This window comes from Girardinichthys multiradiatus, chromosome 14 (assembly GCF_021462225.1).
Source record: "Girardinichthys multiradiatus isolate DD_20200921_A chromosome 14, DD_fGirMul_XY1, whole genome shotgun sequence".
Classification (NCBI taxonomy): Eukaryota; Metazoa; Chordata; class Actinopteri; order Cyprinodontiformes; family Goodeidae; genus Girardinichthys; species Girardinichthys multiradiatus.
The window spans coordinates 44,191,891-44,217,767 of NC_061807.1; the positions used below are offsets into that span (position 1 = coordinate 44,191,891).

At 39.9% G+C, this 25,877-nt stretch overlaps 1 protein-coding gene across 1 annotated transcript in view; it reads right to left on the minus strand.

The window, feature by feature from the left end:
- Positions 1-25,877, minus strand: part of mta2 (metastasis associated 1 family, member 2) — a 40,710-nt gene that overhangs the window by 12,839 nt on the left and 1,994 nt on the right. Inside the window, exons 2-8 of the mRNA XM_047385999.1 lie at positions 20,274-20,341; positions 15,314-15,407; positions 5,459-5,576; positions 2,770-2,833; positions 2,533-2,650; positions 1,421-1,523; positions 883-982 (exon numbers count right to left, since the gene is read on the minus strand). Coding sequence (XP_047241955.1) covers positions 883-982; positions 1,421-1,523; positions 2,533-2,650; positions 2,770-2,833; positions 5,459-5,576; positions 15,314-15,407; positions 20,274-20,341 — 665 coding nt within the window. The remainder of the gene's footprint in view (positions 1-882; positions 983-1,420; positions 1,524-2,532; positions 2,651-2,769; positions 2,834-5,458; positions 5,577-15,313; positions 15,408-20,273; positions 20,342-25,877) is intronic.

Here is a 25,877-nt window from a genome sequence, read left to right on the forward strand (position 1 = left end):
TTGATTGGAGAGGTTAGAACGTATAAAATTTTGCAGAAAAAGATATACTGCTCAGCTTAAATGATCTCCAGTGCTTTACAATGGCAAGCAAAACCAGAGAGATGTGGAAGACAACTAGAGACTACCATTGAAATGGATGGAGGAATAGCCAGACTCAGCCATATTAAGCCAATATTGAGCTATTTTGGAATAGTGACAAAATATGGAAAGGTAAAGTACTCAGAGTACTTTCTGGATGCACTCTGTGTTGATTTTTATGCATTTTAAAGACACAGTTCCTGCCTTCATAGGAAGCATTTAATATGGAATTACTGACAGAGGAGCTGAAGACAGAAAGCAACCCTGAAACCACAACACCCCCACTAAACAAGCTGTATAGATCCTTGTAGATGACAGGAGCGCCCACTCCGCCTAACAGCAGAAAGCCAGTTTGAATATCAAAAAACCTCAAATGTGGCAGCAGAAATTAGTAAAATCTATTTTCTCACTTCTCTGTGTTTGGTGGCAGGACAAGAACCATCCATAACATTATAACCACTGACAGGTGAAGAAAAATTTGTGATGAGAGGTTAACAGGGTTAATTAAACACCTTTAGAGCGACTAAATACAGAATGTAATGGATGTATTAACGATGCTTTGGTGCCTCGATGATGTGACTGATCACTCTGTAGATGTAACATTACACAGATGCTTTGCAGGCTGTAATCTCTGTTTAACCCACTTTAGCAAACACATGGGAAAGGTCCAGGGGAAACAGTCAGCTTAGCTTAATTTTGCATCTGTTACAGAATTTATTGTAATAAACATCCAAAGAGACACAGTTAATCCATTGAAAGGCTGGCTTGCAAGGTTTGCAGAGAGTGTGTCAGTTTGGGACTAACCAGTGTTATATCTCTGGAGGCTGCAGCTGCACTCATGTGGAGGCTGGGCTGACGGATGGAGCTGCTGCAGTCCAAGGCCCGAGCAAACGTGCCCACAGCTCTGAAACAGAAAGGTCACAAGCACTGCTCCATCAGACCCTAACAAACACTTTGACTGGTCCTGGTGTTACTGTGCTAACGTTTCATCAAACAGCCACTAGAGGGAGCATTAGGCTGATGTACTACCACCAATACCTACATGTGGTTTTACTAAACACAAACATTAATGGTTTTCTGTAAATAAAGAACCTAAAAGAAGCACATATATCATAAATAAACCAGCATTGTACTAATAGGCATGTCTAACCAGTGTCTAAATACATATTCTAATGAGTTCATAAAACAGATGCCACCCTCACTATACTTAGCAGAATGATCTGCACTCCCTAGAGGTCAGGCTCTGTCTCCTCCAGCTGGTGAAGGTTTGCCTAGAAGATACCACAGTAACTGGACCTCTACTGGTGCTGTACCAGGCTGCCAGCTGGCAGGGAAGTGTTACCTGGCAACAACAAGGAACTGGTCGATCTGTGCATCTTTGAGCTGATTGTTGGGGTCCCAAACTTTAGTTTCCATCTTCTCCTGGACCCGGGTGTCAAGTTCACCTAAAACACATATGGACAAAGGCTCAATGTCCTGATTCTGGATATATTCATGCGTTGTTTGTTATAAAAATCTATTTGAAAAACATCTGTTCTGTCTGAAGTAACAAGAGAACATATAATTGAAACCACATATTTACATACACCTTTCCCCTTCGGTCTGACATTAAATCAGACTCAAGTTTTTATGGTTTCGGTCAGAAAGGATTAGCAAAATGATTTCTATTTGAAAAATACCAGAATAGTGACATACGAGTTTTTAAATAACTTTTATTAAAGTCAGACGTTTAAAATACATTAAAACAATTTGATGATGACGATGTCAGATGATGATTTCATGACTTTGGAAGCTTCTGGTAGGTTAATTTACAACATTTCAGTTAAACAGAGACTTGCCTGTGGAACGGGATGGCAGCATCATGCTGTGGGACTGTTTTACTACAGGATGGACAGGTGAACTCCACAAAACAGATGCATCATGCGGAAGGAACATTATGCGGAAATACTGAAGCAACATCTCGAGACATCAGCCAGGAAGTTATAGATCGGGCATAAATGGATCGTCCTAATGGGCAATGATCCGAATCATGCCACCAAATTATTTACAAAGTGTCTTCTGTCCACAAGGTCCTGATCTTTGGTTCCAGAGAATGTTTGTGGGCAGAGCTGAAAAGGTGTGTGTGAGCAACGCGGCTTATAGAACCTGACCCAGTGACACCGGTTCTGTCAAAAGGATGGGCCAATAGTCCATTAAGCTATTGTGAGAAGCTTATGGAAAGATACTGAAAATGTTTGACCCAAGTCATACAGAATAAAGGGAATTCTACCAACTATTAAGAAAATGAATGTGAGGAAAGGTAAAAAACATTTGCTATTAAATTCTCTCATTATTCTGACATTTAGCAAACAGAAATAATCCTACCAGATCAGAAGCTAAAACGTTTCAATCTGATGTACCCTTCTCATACAGCGCATGTAAATATCTGGTTTCTACCATAGGTAGAAAACAAACCTTCAGTTAGTTTGTCAGGAATCTCTGCCTGGTATTTAGAGCCCACTCGGATCTCCCCTTGGTCTGCCAGCAGCGTCTTTTGGACAGGGTCAAACACCAACGAGTAGAAGAAACAGTCCTGGACAAAAGATGTTGAAGAGTTGTAGCTGTATGCACCACCTGCCTTTAAACTCTAATTTTCATACGATGAGGAAGAGGAACAAAGCGCCGCTGAGAAATCATCAAGCTGTGCCTTACTTCTTTCTCCAGGTAACCAACCAGGACATCAGTTTCATTAAGAAGGGTGACGTTACATTTCCCTCTGCAGAGACAGAGAGGAACAGCTGTAAACTACCCACCATCACAGAAATTAAAATACAGTTTCATAAAAGAAAAAGATCACCTACAAACTAAACAGTTTATGGCTGTTTGTCACTTTGAAGAAACAATCGACCTCAGACACAGTTAAGAGTCTGATTCTCTCTAAACCTCTAGTGCATTTATACCAAAACCCAACTATAACATCAGTTCAGTTTACTAAAGCAGGATTCAGTTCTTTCATATGTCAGATGATCACTACTGGAGAACAGGGAAGCATCAGATAATCAGCTGGTGATAGAACTGGCCATGTTTTTAAGTCCAGTTCGACCCATCAGCAGATGCCAATGCATCTGGGAATCTACCAGTTCCAAACACAGCAGTGATATAAGACATGAACAAATGTCAGTCATATACAAGTCAGTATGCTCTGTGAAAAGAAAGTACCTACGCCAGTCAGATAAAAGGATCTACTGAGAGAAGTCATGCATTCTACAGGAGTGTTAGCTTATTCTGGGAGAAGATTAATTAAAGATGTTTCACATGGTAAAAAATGACTTCTGTTTCATTTAGGTGTGGAGCTGCAGTGACAAATGTCCAAACAGCTGAAGACAGATGATGAAATAAGGTTGGTCTTCATGTTGGCTTGTAGAGCTGTTGAGCTGTCAAGAACCTCCATGGATCAGGAGTCTGTCCTGGAGGACTCACAACAGGAACATCTAATAGTCTTCGTTTAGACCTGTTTATTCACAACTGTGAAAACTTTAATGATCAGGTGAAACAGACTCCAGTCCTCATCTCTCTGTTTCAGGTCTTTTAGTGAAGCTTTTTTGTTTGGGTAAAACAGCTTAATAAACATGTTCATATTCATAATTCATGTGGCCTAGATAGTCTTTGCATCTTACAGATTTCTTCTGTTTTTGCATTTTTGTCACAATAAATGTTTGAGATCATCAAACAACTTTTAAGATTGGATAAACAAAGCATCAGTAAATACAAAAAGCAGTTTTTAAATTATGATTTTATTTATTATGAGAAAAAATCTATCCAAACCAACCTGGGAAAAAGTAATAGCCCTCCTTGTTAAATTATCAATTGACTGTGATTAAACTATATTTTTAGACATCTGAGCTCAGTTTCACAAGCCAAACCCAGGCCTGATTATTACCTGACCTGCAGATATAATAAATCATTTAAACAGAACCTCTCTAATGGCTGAAAGATCTCAAAAAGCAACAAATATTTTGAAAAATATATAAATAAAAGGATAAAAAAAACAAAGTCATTGATGTCCATCATTATTGAAAGGGTTACATAACCATTTCTAAGACTTTGGAACACCAGCGAATCAAAGTGAGAACCATAATCCACAACTGGAGAAAACATGCAGCAGTGGTGAGCCTTCCCAGGAGAGGCTGGTCAGCCTAAATTACACCTAGAGCTCCATCAACTATTTAACCAGGAGGTCACCAAACAACCCAGAACAACATCTAAAGCTCTGCACACCCCATTCAGTTAAGGTCAAAGTTCATGATTCAATAATAAGAAAGAGACTCCATGTGAGAGTTCCAAGGCCAGAACCTCTGACATTTACCTAAAAACATCTTGATGATCCTCTAGACTTTTGGGGAAATATTCTGTGGACTGACGAGACTTTTAAGAAGGTTTGTATCATGTTACATCTGACCTAAAACTAACTCAGCATTTCAGAAACAGACCATCATACTGACAGTCAAACATGGTGGTGGTAGTGTGATGGTTTGGGGCTGCCTTGCCATAATTGATGGAATCATGAATCTTTCTCTCACCCGGAAAATCCTGCAGGAGAATATCCAGCCATCAGTACAGAACCTTTAAGCCAATCACACGTTGGTTCCGCAGCAAGACAATGATCTATAACAGTATAAAGGCCACCTCTGAATGACGAATGAACAAAATGAAGTTGGCCTAGAAGAGTGGCCTAGCCAAAGTCTGGACTTCAATCCAGTTCAGCTACTGTAGTATAACATTAAACACACTCTTCACACTGGAAATGTCTCCAACAAGGCTGGATCAAAACATTTCTGTAAAGGAGAATGGGCCAAAAGTCCTCAGTAGAGATGGAAAACACTCATCTCCAGTTATCGGAAAGTCTGGATGTCAGTTGTTACTGCTAAGGGTGGCCCAACTAGTTATTAGGTTTAGGTGGTGATTATTTTTTCATACAGGGTCAGCTTGCTTTGGTTAGCTCTTTACCCTTTAAAACTGCTTGTTGTATTTATTAAAGTTATCGTTAAGAAATCTAGAAAATTTGTTTGTGATCTAAAACATTTAAGCATGAAAATCTTTAAGGGGGGTAAACACTTTTTCACGCAAGTGTTTACCGACAATTTTAGCGTCAATTGTGTTAATACAGACAGTAATTCTTTGTGTGCCTGAATGAAACAAATCCAGCCCATCATGCTTTAATATGTACCAATGAACAATGAACTGTCTTTATATTCAGTGAAATAACACTGAGGAGATCCGTGAAGATATGATATGATGGGTGGGTTTTTGTGACAATAGTGACCGTGTCCCCCTCAGTATTTCAGTCTCACTGAGGCTGGCAGGTGTCCAGTTAAACCACTGACTCCACACCAACACCTACCGTATATGAGTGGCAGGTAGAGATTCAAACTGCCGGGACAGAAAGAGCTCCCTGTGTTTCAGCTGGTGTTTCTGTTGTTCAGACAGGGACGGCTGCTTCGACTCCTCCTCAAATTCTCCTGTGAACACAAACAAGACAGTGAGCACAGCTTCTATTCAGAGAACCTGCTCCATTAAATAAAAACACTGATCAGCTAAACATACTGTGGGACATTACCAAGCAGGTTCATTCACAACCTGATAGGTTTGAGCAATATAATAGATCATGAAGGATTAGCATCTTCTGACACAAGCAGACCAACTGTACAAAGGGATTCTAATCTGCACAGAAACGTTCTTCCATCTAAAAGCTTTTCTTTAATAGATGTGTTTTTACACACAAGAAAAACATCTTTTACAGTACTACCACGTGAGAGCATTTAGTCCCAGTTAAATGAGGGTTAAACAACAGGAACATTTGTATTTGGGCCTTTGATCTGATATTATTGAACAGGTCTACTTCACAAGAACATCCTGGTAAAGTTTAGAGATTCAAGTGAAGAGGTAGAACTAGAAGTACTTCAGTTACTTCCTGGTGTGTGTAGTCTTAGAAATCGAAAATGTGGACTTTATCTTAGTCATTTGTCATCTCATGCATACTCACAACTGTTAAAAGACTGAAGCAATGCAATTATTTTACATTAACAGAACACAAGACTCATATTTTGATGTGCCTAACAATAATAAAAAACTGAACTACAGATGGCTGTTGGTGTGTTTAAATGCACTTGGCCACTAGACTGCGCATTGCTAATTTCAGCAGCAGGGTGAGTAATTTGTGGGAAACTGAAGGGGAGGGCTGATTTCACGAAATCTCTGTGGACTCCGCCCCTGCACTAAGCCAAAGGAAACCCTGTCAGTGAGGGCATGGGGGGGGGGGGCACACAGTAAGACAGTGAGAAGGACAGTACCTCAAGCCACACCCCTTTTTCTCTTAACCTCTCAACCCTGCCGCCCCTTCCTTCTCACCCTCTGGACTGGTCCCTGCCTGATAAAGTGGGAGACCCTGTGTACCAAACCTGAGGCGCCCGCCCACCCACTACCTCCCCCCCCCCACACACACACACACACAAAAGCCTGAACTGAAGACATTAAACGAGCGACAGGCACCTTAATCACATGTAATCTAAAGGCAACACACACACAGAACACACACCTTCTGTAATAGAAAGAAAATAAGTCTGAATTAACTGTTTCTGCAGGCCTCAGTGATAAATCAATGGGCTTTTGTTTTTGCACAAAGAACTGGTGTGTGTGTGTGTGTGTGTGTTTGTGTGTGTGGACTGAAGGAGGAAGAGGAGGGAAGCTGTAGTGAAAAACAGCAATAAGCTAAAGCAATTAAGACAAGGGAACAGTAGCAGAGTGACTCTGAGGGTTTGATCTTTTACAGAACCACAGCAGCCCAAACCTGACCTGAACATACTGGGAAAGTCCTACTAACACCAGTCACATACAAGGTTAATTCGTTTATAGATCTAATAAAATGTCAGCATGGTGATGGGTTAGGTTTTCTCACTGCTTCATGCAGACATATGTACAACAGTCCCTGAAGAGACATGAGTGTGGACGGTTGAATGGGCCAAGTCTGTTCCATGTCAGACAATCACAGCTGTCATGTCCACTTATATGAGCCGGACAAGCCTGCTGTGGTTCTGTAAAACACTGCAGTGTTTGCAGTTAGAACCTGGATTTGTTCTCATTAGTCAGTGTTTGCTTCGTCACCAATCAATTTCCAAACATACAGCTGGTAAAACCTAAATCCTGGACAGAACAGCTGCTTTGTGATAGGATGTAAGAAACCGAAGACAGAAAAGCTTGAAATTCATCAACAGTTAGAGCACTGTCATTGGACTGGAGCACACCACAGAATGACCCGGCATTGTTCACTTTTTGAAGGAGGAAGTAACTGAATCACACTTTCACTTCGAGGTAGCCCATCTAAAAGCTAGAGAGGCTTCTAACAACAGGCTGCTTCATCTTGTTCCTGTCACAATGTCTGTTACCTAAAACAGAAAACTGCTGGTCTGTGTAAAAACACATTAGTTACAAACCAGTAGGTTTCAAACCCACCTTGCGGTGTAGGCTGTGTACTGGACTAAAAAGTACCATCCCCGATGTAAATCTTTGTGATGACATATCTTCTAAGCCTTAACAAAAGGAGGTGGTACTGATACGCTACGCCTCGGTTTCCCCCCATTTTGTCAAGGGCTGGAGGCGGGCCTGATGTTATAGAAAGTTTTTCTCCTATTTCTTTAATTGAGCTGGAAAAATTAGTGGACTCAACGAAAGCATCTTCTTGCTCTCTTGATATTCTACCTGCCTCTCTGTTCAAAAATGTTTTCCGCCATATCAGTCCCTGTGTGCTTTCGATAATTAACACTTCACTGGCCTCTGGTCAAGTACCCACTTACCTTAAGAACGCTGTCACCCACTTTTAAAGAAACCCGAGCTTGACCCTTCTATTTTCAACAGTTATAGACCAATTTCAAAATTACCCTTTTTATCTAAGATTCTGGAAAAGGTTGCATCTATGCAGCTGATAGCCTTCATGGACAAACACAATATCCTTGACAAATATCAGTCTGGTTTTTGTAGGTTTCATTTCACAGAAACAGCTCTTGTTAAGAGTTTCTAGCAATATCTTTTTGCGTAGTGATGCAGGAGAGTGTTCTGCTGTGCTGATGTTGGACCTTACTTCTGCCTTCGATACTGTTGACCATCAAATCTTGCTCGATAGGCTGAGACATTGGGTGGGTTTATCTGGTTCTGCTTTAGAGTGGTTCACTTCATATCTATCTGAACGATGCTTCTGTGTGGCTGCCTCTAAGTACAGGTCCTCTCCAGCCTCCCTTTCTTGTGGTGTCCCCCAAGGTTCTGTCCTAGGGCCCTTGTTATTTTTATTGTATTTGCTTCCTTTACAACATATCCTGAGCACTTTTGAGGGCATTTCTTATCACCGTTATGCTGACGATATTCAGCTGTATATTTAATTTAAGCCTGAACATGTCTTTAAGTTACAGTTGGTGATTGTATGTTTTGAATCTATCAAAAGTTGGATGGCTGATAACTTTCTCCAACTTAATGATGAAAAAACTGAAGTCCTTGTTTGTGCCCCTGATAGATTTATACCCAGGATAATGGAAGCTCTTGGTCCTCTTGGCAAATTGGCTAAATCTTCCATCAGGAACCTTGGTGTAACCTTTGACTCTGCTTTCTCCTTAGATACCCACATCAAATCTCTGGTTCACTCTTGTTTTTATCATTTACGGAACCTTGCTAAGTTAAGTCCCATTGTGTCACGTTCTGAACTTGAGATTGCTATCCATGCATTCATTTCCTCACGTTTGGATTACTGTAATGCTTTATTTACCTGTCTTAGCAAAAACTCCCTGGAACGTCTCCAGGTTGTTCAGAATGCTGCTGCTAGACTTCTGACAAAATCTTCTAAGTATTCCCACTCCACACCGTTACTCATCCAGCTGCACTGGCTCCCCATTAAATTCAGAGCTCAGTTTAAGATTCTGGTCCTGACTTATAGAGGTCTTCATGGTCAAGCCCCAACTTATATCAGTGAACTCTTATATCCGTACAATCCCCCCAGGTCTCTGAGGTCATGCGATAAAGTCCTACTGGCTGTACATCACGCAAGGCTGAAAACTAAGGGTGATAGAGCTTTTGCAACAGTAGCTCCCCGATTCTGGAACTCTATCCCCTTGTGTATAAGGACTGTGGATTCGGTGGTGTCTTTAAAAAACAGCTAAAAACTCATCTTTTTAGGCTTGCGTTTGGTTAGTTTATTTTTGATTTTATCTTATCTTCTTCTATTTTACATATATAAATATATTATTCCAATTGTACTTTGTATTAGTGTTGTGAAGCACTTTGTGATCTGAGAGGTGCTATATAAATAAAATTTTACTTACTTACTTATATGAAGAACAGAAACCAATCAAATCATAGGAGTCCCATGCTTAAAACTCCTGAGTTAGTTTTGACCCAATATAAAACAAAAAAGAACAGTAAAAACACTTCAAGTTAACATGAAAAAGTCAGATTAGCACTGGAATACCATGAGCTCGCTACCTGGTTCCAAACTGGCAGCGCAAATAAGTCAGTCAGTCAGTCATTTTCTACCACTTCTTCCATAGTGGTGCCTATCTCCAGCAGTCTATGGGCGGGAGGCGGGGTAAACCTGGGCAGGTCGCCATTCCATCGCAGGGCAACACACAAACAAGCATGCACACACTCATTCATATGCCTAAGGGCAATTTAGAGACCAATTAACCTAACAGGCATGTCTTCGGACTGTGGGAGGAAGGCGGAGTACCCGGTGAGAACCCACGCATGCACGGGGAGAACATGCAAACTCCATGCAGAAAGACCCCCGGCCAGGAGTCGAACCCAGGACCTTCTTGCTGCAAGGCAACAGGTGCAGATAAGTCCAGTTGGACATATAGATGTCCATGCAACTGTCACATTACTGCCTACTAAAAGCAGACATGGCTGCACATCAATAGTGATTGGAAGAAACACAACATGATCCGTGTCCTCTTCAAGTATAAGTTTACACAGGTAAACTGGACATATACAGACCTCTATACAGGAACAAATCATGGAGTATTTCCCAGTTCGAGACAGACTCATGTGACAGTGATAGTGATGGGGTGTTTAACCTAAAGCAGAGAAGCAATGTAAGCAGTGTAGTCAAAACAGCGACATTAATCAATATCAATATCGGCCTAAACCTTTCTATCGGTGCAGCTGTATCTAAAGCATTTGAACTGTCGGACACCCTGGAGACTCCATAGCTCCACTTGTGATGATACCCCTCTAGATGTCCCAACTCTTTGCAAACTGAACCATTTACATACCGTACCCATCACTGATTTTCCTGTGTTTTGGATTACTTCCAGTTTAACAATATTAATTTAACATATATGATTGTAGTCTGTAAGTCTCCATGATACAGAAATATCTTGCACATTTCATCCCTTTCCACTTCTATTTTGCATGTGGAAACAAACCATTTCATTCAATTGAGTTCATTTCGATTCAGAAATACTTTATTCATCCAAAGGGAAATTAAATGTTGTTGCAGCTCATATTATCCATGTTTCTTCAAAGAGTCATGTTGGATGCTGATGGCTGGAAGGATCTCCTGTATCGGTTGGGGATGATCAGGGTTCTCCATAATGTTCTTCATTTTATGAAGAATCCTTCTTTGTACAATGATCTCCAGAGGTTCCAGAGGGGTCCTCAGAACAGAGCCAGCCTTCTTTATCAGCTTGTTGACCTTTTATAAGTCTCTAGCAGCATCAGAGCCGTGTACTTAAAGCATTATCAGTTTATTTATTTTGGTAGTTAGCTTATTTCACCATACAAAACTTGGTTCTGATACCTACACCAACCTATTGATTTTATAAAAAATAAGAGATTATGACTCCTAATCACACCTAAATAACCTCGGGCCACCTCCTGGTGGTTGATATTTATTGACATCACTTAACCAGGTATCCTTGCAGTAAACTATAAGCAGATTATAGGAATTTACTTAAAGCCGGTAGTTTTCAAACTGGAACAAGGGTTGTTCTTGTAGGTATGAACTGATGCATAGTCGGAATAAAACATTGCATATCAGATGCTCCATATGTACTCAAAACGCTGGGTACAAATCGACCAAAACTGCAAGGTAGTGAAATAGTAAAAAGACTGAATTTGACTGAATGCTATTTTAGTCATACAGACCACTTGAAAAGCTTTACACAAGGGCCAATTTCACCCAGTCACAACTATAAGCGCTTACACATTTATACACCAATAAACAGATGGGTAGATGGCATTAAGTGCCTTGCTCAGGGGCACATTAACATGTGGTAAAGGAGGAAGCTAAAATCCGACGGAAAATTTTCCAAATGCAAGACGATACTCTCTTCCCACTGAGCCACAGTCGCTTCCAATGAAACGATCAGTAGCCAATTTGCATACAGCTGTCAGACCCTGTGTCACACTGCCAGTTTGTGAGTTTGTAATTCAGTTGAGGGTTTGTGTTCTCCTAACACTAATGCATTAAAATACGGTCAAAGACAAAGTAATGCTATACACACAGGAGGTTCTGCAATGGCTTCACATGTGGGTGACTGTTCCTTGTTTCTGCCAATAATCAGTGAAGCACCCTAATGTCAGAAGTGTTGAGTTTTAAAAATAGAGTCTGAAGAAATCTGCAGTCCTGTGTCCTTACTGGCTGACACCACATATACTGGTGAAAATGAGTGAGTTTGCAGTCAAACAGTTCAAATCTTTGTGCTAACTTTTATTTTCTGAGAAATGTCTGAAGAGGGTTCTCATGAAGAAAACTAAATCTGCAGGAATAAGAAGCTTTAAATTTTTAAAAAAATCAAAATCATTCAAGAAAAGTGAAATGGGTGCAATATGCCATAAATCCTTGCAACCTTTGTCTTGGTGCAGCTCTAATAATGCTACCTTCCAGCTGCACAGTTTTCTGATCTACAGAAAGATCGCAGCATCCCTGCATCAGTCCGCTCAGTTTCAGGCTTGCAGTTGGGCATCAGCTACGTCCAGCACGTCTTCATCCAGCCTCTTAACAAGGACATGTCACAGCAGCCAGGAGGCACAGTGACAACACACAAAGAAATTAGTCATTCTAATCAGTCACATCTCAGACAACATGACACACACACACACACACGACCAGCGAACAATCGCCGTTTCACTGTGGCAGCAGCGCAGAGAAACATGCCAACATGCCCGCATCCATTTTGAGGTGTGTTGTTCAGTGTGTTTTAAAGTCTTTGTTAAGAGAACTGTAGACCAGGAGGAGGAGGGCTGGGCTGTTGCTGGAGGTGGGGTTCATTTTTACTAGTGCATGTTATTAGCACCACCCACTGTCTCCAGACCCTCCCTCCATCTACACTCTGATCAAACAAGGAGGAGACCAGACCAGATCAGGGTGGGGCAAACAAGGAGATAACAACATTGGTTGCTAGAAGAGTGATTATTGGTTAATTTATTTAAACAAGTGGTTTAAATCTTGAAAATGTGTTCTATTCTGCATGGTGAACTCCTTGATGTGTGTTGATGTGCTTTACATGATTTATCCTGTTGAACAGTTAATATTCTATTAAATTAGAAGTATAAGAAACCAAAAGCATGTCTCTTTTAAACCACATCGGTAGTCTACTAATCACCATTATGTTTCCACAGGATAATAATGCACCATCATTGCTGATAACTGGACCTGATGGAAAAAAACTTTTTTATACCACACGTTTAAATTAAAGCTGGAGAGTCCATAAGAGCACTCATGTTGTGTTCACAGGTTACACATTTAACAACATACATGTTTAGAAAAAAAACAAACATACTCCTTTTTGTGTTTCTGTTGAATGAAATTTGGACTAGAGCTGAGAAAGACTTATGGCTGTGATTGGACTGTATCAACAACAAAGTCCCCCAGGCCCCTGGCTCCGTCAGCTTTGGGAAATAGTAGAACGTTAATCTGGCAAAATCCTCCTGGTTTTCAAACTGGCAACATGGATAAATATAAATGAGTGTTTAATCAACATATCGATGATGTAAGACTGAAAGTAGACCCCAACGGAACCACAGCGATCCGACAATCATGGCTGACATTGTGACTACAAACCTTTGAAGTGAGTTGCCATATTATTATCTGATCTATGTAAATGTAAGCCTTTTAATCAAAGTAAAAAATGAACTGTAAAAAACATGACTGCAACTTTAGACCATTCCAAATGCAAGACACCAATAAGCTCTGAGCAAAGCAGACGTGTGAACAAGCAGCAATTTGAATAACTCCTTTTTCTATTTTATCATGGAGGGAGAAGTCTTCTGTTTATTAATAAGTGTAAACAGAGAGAAACGTGTTGGGTTCAAACAGCATCTTCCTCCATGTCAGTGAAGATAACTAGACTTCAAGTTTCTCTGCCAACTACCAATGTTTTATACAAAATCCAAATGGCACCAGTGACAAACTAATATTTTATTACAGTGCCGTCATAGTTTAATAAAAAGTTATTCAGTGAAATAACTTGCTACCAGTAATCACCTCTGTCCTTATCTAACACTGGTTTTCTATTGTAGTTATTTGGTGTAATCTGGGCAGCAGCAGGGCATCTGTTGCAGACATTATAACAGCCACACATGAAAGAAGGAACAAGGAGCATCCTACATGACCTGATGGAGTGATGATGTATCCAACAGCTTATGTTTTAGATGTTCTTATGACTAAACGTCCAGTTGGTCTTTTTCTCTGCACCAAAATGAGAATAAAAAACCCTGAAAAACTAAACTGCTTCACTAATATTAAACATATTTACCTATTTTTTTTCCACACAGCAATTATTATAATTGATCAAATGATAATTTCCATCAAAAGACTTTGTTTTCTTTTCTTACAATTAAAAAAATTAGAATTAGGAACTGAGGACAATCATAATCCCAGAGAAGAGTTGGAATCACAGTGGTGCATATTGCAATATCTCTAAACATTATGCAGATCCCATCTGAAGCATTGCAGAGTTCCTCTGGCGCTCACCATTCACTGCTCCTGTATTCAGGTGAGCAGCACCTGCAGGTTGTTCATCTTCAGTGCAGAAGAGATAGTACACTGTGTGAGTGCAGGTCTGTTTAGAGGACACAGTCATTTCTTCAGGTCTCTTTATTCTTCCAGATATAAAAACAATTCTGTAAAATTATATCAATTAATCTGTGTTTGTGATAAAAAAACAAACCAGATGTATCATTCTGTCCTGATATACTGACTTAATGTAAATGTGTGTAAAAGGAAAAGCAGTTGACAGAAGGGATGGTTTATAGGTACCGACTGAATTGGTACTCGGCAGTACCAATTCATGTAAAATCAAACGGTACCATGTTTCAGTGCCTAAACGCATCATTGTGACACTGAGGGAGTGGAAGTGTGGGTAATTTTCCATGCCAGACATGAACACAGCATTGCACGCACAAGAGCGTAATGATGTCAGTAGCCGCTGGTATCGTCAACAAATCATGGCTGATTTGTGCAAGGACAGCGGGGGGGAATACTTCTAGTCTGAGGAAGGCCTGGTTAAGCACAAGATTTGAAGAGTGCCTCAGATCTACGGCTACAACTCCAGCATTCAGCACCGTTAGCATGTCTGCAACCATTAGCGACTCGTCTGCAACCATTAGCGACTCGTCTGCAACCTTTAGCGACTCGTCTGCAGCCTTTAGCGACTCGTCTGCAACCTTTAGCGACTCGTCTGCAGCCAGCAACATGGGAGAAGAAATGTTTGAATCAACTAGATGTTGCAACACAAGCAGCTGGATGTTGTTTCGATATATTTGTTAAAGTTTATTTATCCAGAAATAAAAATGCTAAATTGAAAAATTTTGAGATTTTATTATTAAACAAATTAACATTTATTACCACAAACACACACAAAAGTACCAGAAACTGGTACCATCCACCAGTACCGATTCCAAGGTACCGGGTATCGGTACCGTATCGATTCTAATGTGAAAGGTACCCATTCCTAGTTCACAGACTAATACTGATGGTCAGGTTCTGAATCCCACCATGATGTGTGGAGAATTACTGGGGCTCAGCAAGTGTTCCTAATTGAACCCTGGAGCGGGCCTTGTTACAATTCACCACATAAAAGCAGAAGAGGCGCTTTGAGGCTTTTGTGTGAAACACAATGAGAAACGGGCTCATTAAAAGGCAGCCAGCCATATCATACATGCACTCATGTTGTAGAGGAGGGGCCCTGAGAGGAGTTAGGTGGGTGCTACTCACTTGCGTTGCTGTCTGCCAGAGTGTTGAGGTTGCCTGAGATGTCTCGCCTCCTGAACAGACACACCACTTTCGCCTCCACATTCCCATTGGCCGTCTGTAAATACAGAATCAGTGGTTAAAGTCGGAACTATACAGAAGCCTGGATGTGACTCCTGTTGGGTTTCCATCTTCAATCATGTTTACAACTCCCGGTTTTCCACCCAGTGATGAAGCAAACATACAGTATGAAATGTGTGTGAATTACACACTTTTTCCATTCATGTGGGTTCTGATCCCTGTTTGGGTGAGCTCACCCACATGAAACAGTGACCGATCAGACCACCTCCTGCAGGCAAATATTATTTATTCGGTTCCTCACAATGGACTATAAGCAGAAAATAAACAAAACTACTGTAAGTGATCAGTTATGCAAAAAGATATGGAATTTCCCCTGACAGGTATGACACGACCAAAACTACCAAGGTAAATAATGGTGAAGGGGTGAAATGACCAGCACCCACTGGAGGCAAAAGGTTCTGGAACCAAACAACCTTTAGATCCAATTTTAAACAGAGAAGAACAGCCAGGAGTTGGAAAACTGGTTGGAATTGAAGTCACCACTTAGATAATCAGAAAGGTTAGAAATTAGGGTTGTCATGATACTAAACCTTCGATCTTTATACTAAATACAAAAAAATACTTTACTTTAAAAGTGTTGCTTCCCTGTATAGCAAAACATTAGTTTATTATTGCTTATTTTAAAAATATGCTGTTACTATTTTCTATGAATAAAACACACATGGCCTGTGTCTGGCCAGCTTCATCATAAGGACAATAGCAAAAAAGATACCTCCTGGCTATCGATTTTTCATCAAATCTGCAGTTCTTCTGAGAAATCTATTTTAGTCGAACATATAAAGAAGGAATGCTAAGCTAATATTTACAAGTTGTTTAAAAATGTAAATATTTTAAACATTTTACAGTATAGTAAATTCATTTTTGTGTAGCTATTTATTTCTTTTTCTTCAGGTAGATTATGCTAATCTGACGTGAAAGAAGTGCTGTAACGATGCCCTTAACGTACAAAGAAAGGTTTATTGTATTCTATAGTAGATTTTCTAGAGTGTACACATGAATCTAGTCCATACTAAATAGTTTTTACCGTGTAGACAAGAATCTGGTCCATGCAAATGTATTCAGCAGAAGTCCTGTTCAGGTTCTGGTAATTTTCCATCCTATCTTCTATATTGAACTACTTTCCTGCGTTAATTACCAGCAGTAGAAAGAAGCGTTGAACGGACCAACTCTGCACTGGAGAAACGTATCCCACTGGAACCAAGGTAGTTTTCTGGGGAAGCTTTTCTCAACCTGCATTTCTACTGCTGGAACTAGAATGTTGCCAACAACATTTCATGATGAATATCGCAGTGTCTTTACAGAGTTTGCATTCATAATATTCGAGAACCTAAGTGGTAGTCTTTAAAGAGATGCAGAGAGTAATGCTCTGATCAAAGCCCTGTTTTAGAACCGGTAACTATTGTAACTTCACCAGTTTTTCTGCATGCTCTTTTCTTATGCTGTGAGAAACAGATTAAAATCATCACAACTGTCCAGAACCTCAGGTTGAATGGAACAGAAGTGCAGGTATTATGACCAGTGCCTCCAACAGACTCCTGAGTTTTCTTACTTTTTCCTCCTCATTAGCCCAACTGTTACCACAACCAGAAGCAAGTTTATGTTTAATAAACACCCCCCCTTTTTTTGCTGACAGGACACCTGTAACCTGTAACTCTATGTGTTACATTAACGCTCAGCTTGGACTCCTGCTTTACTTGCACTGCTTTACTTGCACAATGATCACCTGCACTGTTGTATTGCTCTTGCATCTTATACTGCTCTATATTTACTCTCACTCACTTAAAACTGTGCACATATATTTATATTATATTGTAGATATGTTTTTACTGTTTAATTTGTACTGTATTGCACCGACTACGCCAAAACAAATTCCTTGTATGTCCAAAAACGTACTTGGCAATAAAGCTTTTCTGATTCTGATTCTGAATAGTATTTGGGCAAACAAAGCTTCCAGCTAATTCTATGCAGAAGGATATAGACTGATTTGGAAATGTATATAGGAAATGTTTCCTATCTCAGGTGGCATCAATGTAGATATTTTACATATAAATATCTATATATCCTCCCAGCCCTACAATAACTTAAAGGATCCACCAAAACCAAGCTTGGCATGTTGACTGGTGCAGGACACTGATATATATTACTAGATCAGACATTACATATTAGCCATTATAGATGGTGACATTGAGTCATGTCAACAAAACCACGCTGTTCTGGTGAGCACGCATCTGTCATAAAAACAGTTGTAGCACCCCTATTTCTTACTAGCCTAATGAGGAGGGTAGGTCCACTTTGAGGAACCTAAAGCAGCCAAGACATACTTAATACAAAGAATATTGCAAATTTTGGAATAGGTTAACTTTCCTAACTCAATGCATAGCAATGGTGCATGTGTCATGCATTAGTCACGTGATGTCCTATACAGTAATATATATCGATGGTGAAAAGTTCAGCTTGGTACCACACTTTGCCACAGTGTGTTACTTGTGTTTTGAGAAAACAGCTCATTGTGTAAATTATCTAAACCACAACCAGCCACCTAGCGGGGGTTAGTGAATAATCCCACTAAGTTGCTCAAAAACACAACTCTCTGCCACAATAAAAACATACATCAACATAGCTTCTGCAAAGACCTCCACTGGTTGGATATTAGGGGTGTAACAAGATCTTATGACATTAAAACAACACTATTTCTGGTCAAAATTAATTGTCTTTTGCAGTAATAAATGCTGTATCAGCAAATGACTTTCTCTGGAAAAGTAAATACATACTATTATGGGCACCTGTTAATGAACGTGAGTCCCATCTATATCCGAGACTCTTATTTTGAAGTAAGAAAGGAAGTAGTTCTCCTGTTGTATTATAAAACAAACTTTATTGTTAGGCTGACCGACAATGGCTACATAAGCAGTAAGGATGTCCCTACTGCTTCTGACTTGACTGTTGCAACATTTTAGGTACTCAGCAGAGAAAGAAATGATTACAGATGACAGACTAGATACAAAGGTTCTTCAGCACTGCCAGCATACCATGACTGGCTAAGTGTTAGCTGCTAAACGTACTTAAGTAGGCATCTGCTTCACAGCACCATGCGATTGTGAAACTAAAGGGCCATTTTAAAGTGGTCCTTTAGTGACACGCATGCAACATATCTGGACTGATTTAACTTTAACTGGGAAATTCTACAATGAACAGAGATTCTATAAAACACAGTTTATGATTTATTAAATACTTTATTTGTTAAAACACAAAAAGTGGCACTTTGGATCATTCTTTGGCACTGAGACAGTACAGTATATACACATGCAGAATCTATGTTTGTCGACACACCCCTTAAAGCTGACCCAATTTTGTTCTTGTCTTGTTGAAGTGAGGGGTTCTTTAAATTGTTGGTTCTCTAAAGGGGGGCTCACCCTAACCTTTAATGTGTCTTTTTGCATGCAGAGATTTTTCTACCTGTATAACATGCAGAAAGAAAAAACTGAATGCAAATTGTCAGCCTCCATTTGCTCTACCTGCAGCTAATGCTAACTTAGCTTTTAGTTGGAGATGGTCTCTACTATAGTCACGTTTGTCTGTTCAACTTATCAGCGTGGTAGATTTACTGGATTAGAGGCTATTCAGTCAATAGTCTGCATATACCTAGCAGATCTGCCAAAATATTACAAACAGGGCTTTTGGCTTTAAGAGGTGCAATGATTGATCAATTGTATACAATATCAACACATCAGATTAGGGCTGCACAGCATCGGTAAACGATTAAACCGTGGGACTATTGCTGTAAACTGCAGCAATAATATCAATCAGGATTAACCCACGTTGTCTTGAATATTTCCTTTCTTTACCATTACATCAAGTCCTCACTGTTCTCCAGGATCTTTAGAACCTTGACCACTAAATGTAAACATCTGGTGAGGGTATTGGGGGGGTTAGAGTCAATCCAGCTGGCCAAATATAATTAGTGGAAATGCATTGCACTGGTAATATGGTGTCCTACCAAATATTGCAGCAAGCAGTCCTTTGCAGCTGCACTATTGCCCTAGACTAGTATGGTGACAGCTGCGATTTGATTGTGCAGCTCTACAGCAGATGGAGCGAGACACTGGGCACAATCCTTATCAGTCAGCAGGGGGCTAACCCAGGTACAAGTAATCACAAAATGGAGCTGGAGAGCAAAGCTTTTTCCAGCAGGATGAGTTCGCAGTCAGCCTGTTGGAGCGATCTGAGACCTGCTGACTAATACACCACCTGGAATCCATCAAATTCTACAGGCTGTCTGTTCTCTTTATTTAGGACAACATTTTTATCGTTGGTAAGTTTGACGCTTTGGTATATTCATATCAGTCGCATGGTTGCACTGGGTGTTTGCTGCTCTCACTGGTGGATCTAAACTGGGTACGACTAGGCCAATGGGGCCTATGAAATGGTGTAAAAGCCCAGTTTAACCAGCCTTGTTGGGTAAAGAATGGTGCACATCCACAACTTCCATTAAAACTTCCGTTAGAGCTGAAAAACTGGCCTAAAGTCTCCCTTGACCCAGATTTCTGAATTCAGTAGCTTTTAGCTCTCCTGCTACACTCCACAAGTCCTTTAGAGCAAGTGGCTTACATAAATGATCTTAATCCTGCAATGGGGAAACTGCCCTGTGTCATATGCTGCTGTTGTTATGTAAGTGGGTTCTGAACCAGCACCCTTTCATTACAGTAGTCAGAATTTTCCAAACAGTGTATACATACAAAGTTGCACAGTTTCAACGGTTTTCAGCAGAGCACAGGTTTAGGTGTATGAGCTGTTTATGACAATGAACGGAACACATTTAAAAACACTAAAATCAACTACCAACCTTGTTGAGTTCTTCTATTCTCCGGATCAGGTATGGGTTGCTGGAGGAGTTCTCGAAGTAAACATAGTCTGAAACAACAAAAAGAAGAAATGCCTTATAAAAAGTTCTTCTCATAACATAGTTGCTGCACAATCCAGTGATGCTCATCTACACACATGCATATGGGAGATTGAGATTTGCATCAGTTCTGATGTCCTACACAGGACTTTCAGCTCCCAGCTGTATATGTACCCAAATGAACATGAAGGTTATAAAAAAACGTGCCACATTAAGGTGGTGGTTGTCACCCTCACAACCCGACCCCGAGTCAATAAGAAAAGTACTAATGAGTTTCTTTTTTATTGCCAAAACAGCAATGTTTTACTGAAGCTACTTTTCTGTAAACCCATGTTGTTAAAAAATAAAACCATTTTTTATTTTCCAGTAGCTGGACAGACGATTCATTACCTGGGGCCTATGTTTGCCATGAACCAAAAGAAATAAGACTTTAATATGAGTCATATTGTAATCACCATATTCACCAACGTTATCACATGCCTACACATATGGCCCTGTTTAGCAGTGGAAATGCTACCATAAAAAAGGTTCAGAAAACAATTGTTCTGGGTCTTAAAGTCCAAGCATGGCTATGTCTACATAGAACACCACTGCTTGAACAATGCGTTTAGACCTTATGAACCTGCTGCAGAAACAAGGATAGTTTTCTGGGGCTTAAATTAAACTGAAGTAATGTAAATCAGCATTTCTTAACCCTGGTTCTCATGGCCTACTGTCCTGCAACATTTGGGTGTTTCCCTGCTGCTACACACATGACTTAAATAAAGGGGTGATTAGCAGGCTTCTCCAGCCCTTTTTAGATGAACAGGAAGTAATCCAAGTTGAATCTAAGGGCATTTCTAAAACATGAAGGACAGTGGACCAGGGTTAAGAAACCCTCATGTAAATAACATGCTTTATGAGTCAGTGTGCTGCCTAATAACAGAAGCCATTTCTTACTGGTGACTAATCCCTTCCAGAGGTGTCTTATCCCCCTGTAGGAATTCTCTTTCACCCAAGAAGTACAGTCTTGTGGCTGGTACCAGATAGAGCTTCACAATGTATTAAATCACGATCATCATGACAATATCACAATTAAAAGGACGTTTTTTAGAGAAGTGTGTCTTCTGTGATAAAATAAATGCAGGCAGACTGAGATCTTTTAGGATGTTTACCTTCACACTAAAAACAGACAGACCCCTTGTAGCTTTTGATGCTGTTCCTAAGTTCCATTTGGTGAGCCCACAAACAGAGAGAGAGAGCCTCCGGAGGATGTCACTGGTTTCTGATGCATCACCACAAACAGAGGTGGAAAGGGAAAGACTGGGAAAGGAGGAGGATTTCTTGCTCTATTTAACCACGACGCAAGGCCTGAACAGGGAAGCATCACATCGGCGATCATAGCAATAGAACATGGCATCCCCATGTTACATAACACTGGTTAAGGCACGAGAGAAGAACATGCACTTTCATGTGCCCAACATGACTAATTGTAGCTGTTAAGACAGTGATGCTGGAAGTTTCTTCTTTCACATTCAAGATGGACATGATTTATGTCTAAAATCAGTCCATCTGCCTAGGAAACTACCACATATGACTATTATCTGGATAGTTCCAAGGTACATATATACAGACCTGAGAACGTGTATTATTGGAGAATGAATAGCACAACACAGAGAGAGAATGTGTTTGTTGATGCAGCTGTGATTGTTTGGTGTGGATGGATAAGATGCTGGAGGATAAATAGAGAGGAGGACATCAGACTAATCTCTATAGAACATAAACATCCGACACGTAAAAACCTAAACACTGCATGTCTCTGGTTTTAAGGTTTGTCAGAAATCCAAACTGTCCTGGTAAATGTTGGAAATATTTTTAAAGCTAAATTTAAGCATTGAGCTCACTGGTAAGCTCTGAAAATACGCAAGAACTGCTGAGAATAAAACCCTGCTGAGTGAAAGCAAGTATGTTAACATACAATGTCTCGCAAAATATTTCTCTCAAGTGTTTTTCACATGTAAAAACAATAAACCTCGAAATATTTACACCAGCAGAGCCTAGCCCATACCTGTGAAGTTGAAGAAAAAGAAACAAAACTTTGAAAAGGTGACGTGTGAACTTGTAATCAGCCCCCTTCAACACGTTACCTTCAGAAGTAGGGTTGGGCAATACAGAGAAAACGGTTTAGCACAGTATTTTGTGGTATTTATTGTGATAACGATAATAGTGATGATAAATACTATTTAAAAATCCAGGGCGGCCTTTTCTGGCGATAGACTGAATGGTTGTGACTCCACACAGCTACAGTCAAAGGCCCACAGACACAAACAGGCTCTTATATCTGATAGTTATTGTATGATATTGATATTTGTTACAGTGTTTACAGTGGTAAACATCAGCATGATTTGTTTATCTTTGTCAAAAATGGAAAGACAATAAAAAGTGTTTTACAACTACTTTAAACAGCCACCTAATCAATAAACAGAGTCCAACTGTAACTTCTCAGTATAAATCAAGACCTTCTGCATCTGGCCTCAGAGGTTTGTTAGAGAACGTTGGTGACAAAATCCATCATCTGAACATGGAGAGAGGATGGACCAACTACAGACCTGCCAGGACATGGACGTCCACTAAAACTGACAGCAAGGAGAGCAATAATCGGAGAAGCAGCCAAGAGGCCCATGGTAACCAAATACCTTCCAGGCATTGAGAGCCTAAGTGCATGGTACCTTTGAATTAGAAAACAATAATATTCATATTGCAGACAGTGATAATCCACCAACAATACATTTATGATGTATTGCACAGCCCTGAATCTGAAGGAGAAATTGTGGCAAGATTTAAAAATTGCTGCACACTGCCTCTCTACAGCTCACAAGTATGCACTACATGTGAGCTGATCTACTAAAGTTTGTGGTTGTGATATCACAAGGCTTTGCAATGCCAAATAGGAAACAGTAAAGCAGCTTTTAGTCAGTCTTGTGACATGATGGTCCTACATTTCTGATGATTATAGCAATCCTGGTGTAAAGGAGGCAAACATACTCTTTCAGACAAACAGTTCTACTTAAAAGCTTATGCAAAGAAAGCATCGCCTTGTATTTCATGTCGCATGCAACATCTGCAGGTAGAGCTAGTTTGTCAACCACAAATTCTGAAGGGCAACGGCTGCATGTTGGCCCTAAGTGAAAATATACCAGGAAGGGATAAACTGTTGAAGGAAAGACCGACTGACTAAGAAAATGTTTCTGTCAATAAATGTTTTGTTAGTTGACGTTTACAAGTCTTTAAAGTCGCGGGACTTGAATTCAGTACAAAAATAATGTCTTAATCCCAAATTGCATTGATCATATAGGAGTGCTTTAATATGGTAATATAATCATATAATTTTGTTTGTTTTATTTTTCAACCCACTCCACATATCTGTCTTAAAACCCGATTTTCCCCTATGTTAAAAACGCAGACACATACAGAAGGAGTCTTCTGAGTTCATTTCATGGGTAATTTAGGGTGTAATAAGGAAGCTTGTGGACACGTACCCAAACACAACACAGTTATCATAGGGGCAGTGTGGTTAAGTATAGCTCATATGTGATCAGCAGACAGAATGAAGAAGAAGAAAGCATGAGACCAGTGATGCTTGACAACCTTAGAAAGTTTTGTAAAGGGGGTGTTTACTTCAGCTCCTAAACAGGGCCTGCTATAACTGCCCCACACTTTGATGCCATGTCTTAAAGCTCCAGGCAGAAGACATAAATAAAACCATCTGACATAGAGATAGTCACGGATCTAAAGTTCTCTGTTGTCCATCATTTTACCCACTATTGCTTGGACCCTCTAATGAATCTACAATGGTTTATGTTGCCTATTGATTTTGCATCATAGGGAACAGAGGCCCTTCCACAGGGACAACAAGACACACACCCTATATAAAAAGGTTGTCGACATTTCCTTAGGACCTTAAGAACCCTGCGTTAACATGCCATCAAATCTATCTGATAAAGTAGAAGTTTGATTACAAAAAATATTTACAGTACAAAAATCTAAAGCTAATGTACATGTATGGTGATTACATCATCATGTTTTTAACCCGATTTAAATAGAATTGACTTGACATCAGACCACTTTCCTGGAGTAACAATTCGACATCAAAGATGCTTCAGGTACCTGAGGTAAATCTGTGTGCACCAGCAGTTCATCCTCACACCTTGTAGCTGATTTCCTTAAAGCACTTGTTGACTATACAGAAAACAATGCTTTAAGGGCCATTCTGCTCTAATGAATTTAATGTATCTGTATATGTTAGGACCTCTTGGGCTTTTTCATGCATGCATGTACTTTAACTGATTCAAATACAAAAGGACATCTTATTAGAAGAGTAACATCTATCATGCAGTTTAGTTAAACACTAAAGAAATTTATTTTAAAAGTAAATTTAAAAATACAATGACAGACCAAAGGAATTATTTAACATTGAAACCTGTGTAATTACACAGATATAATTCTGGACACTTGTCTGCTGGGAAAGCAACAGTTAGTGTCCGCTGTTTGGAGTTGTGACAACTTCCAGGTACTAGTTGTTAATTAAATTATGTTGTTGCACATTAGTGGCTTCCTGTTGACTTATATCTGAAAATACGCAACAAGATTAAACATCTTCTCATTGCACTGTAATCAGGATTATACTTTACTCCAATCTAAAGCAATTACTTACTCAAAAGCAAGAGTGAAATCTACTCTACAGTTGACTTAAATCAGGTATAGAACTTATAAAGTTTCTCACTTAAAAGACCTCCAGTTATTAAAAAAACTGACATTTCTAATTCAGTAGAGTACTCAACAAGGACAATGAAATTGTGCACTTTTTGTGTAAAATAACAAACACTGAGGCTGTACGGTGGCGCAATTGGTAGCAGTGTTGCCTTGCAGCAAGAAGGTCCTGGGTTCGACCCACAGCGGGAAAGGAGCGATGAAGAACAATCGACTGTAAACACCAATCACCGTCGATCCTATTGTGCAGAACAGTGTTTAATCAGCATGACCTAAATACCCTGCAGACCCTTGTGAGTGCTAACACACAGAGAAGCCTGGCACTGTTCATAAACCATGTCTGTCTCTGCCACAACACACTGGCTGAGAAAGCCTCTTGCTAACGTCGTACTAACAGTTATTCAGCAGATTGTGAATAATAAGCACCGGAGATACAGTAAAAAGCAAGAAAGAATTTAAAAAGTACGCTTCTCCAAAAATATTGGTTAAAGCTGCGCGGAGAAACATAGATGCTAGCTTAATGCCGGCCAAAGGTTTGTATTTCCTCACTAAGGTCAGGTTTACAAGCCAATACCGACGAAGACACATAAAAAGCCTTCAGAAGTAACCAACATGGTGCGGCATCTACAACATTTATTTCTGGTCAATGAGGAAAGATTTAATTCAATGGTATTTTACACGCACGCCATTATTTTAATGCGAAAGTTTCCTAACACGGAAACTGACACATACATGCAGGTAAGTATAGAAATATAGTATAACGCCAAGTGTTTCGCTGACAAAATTTTTCATATAAGT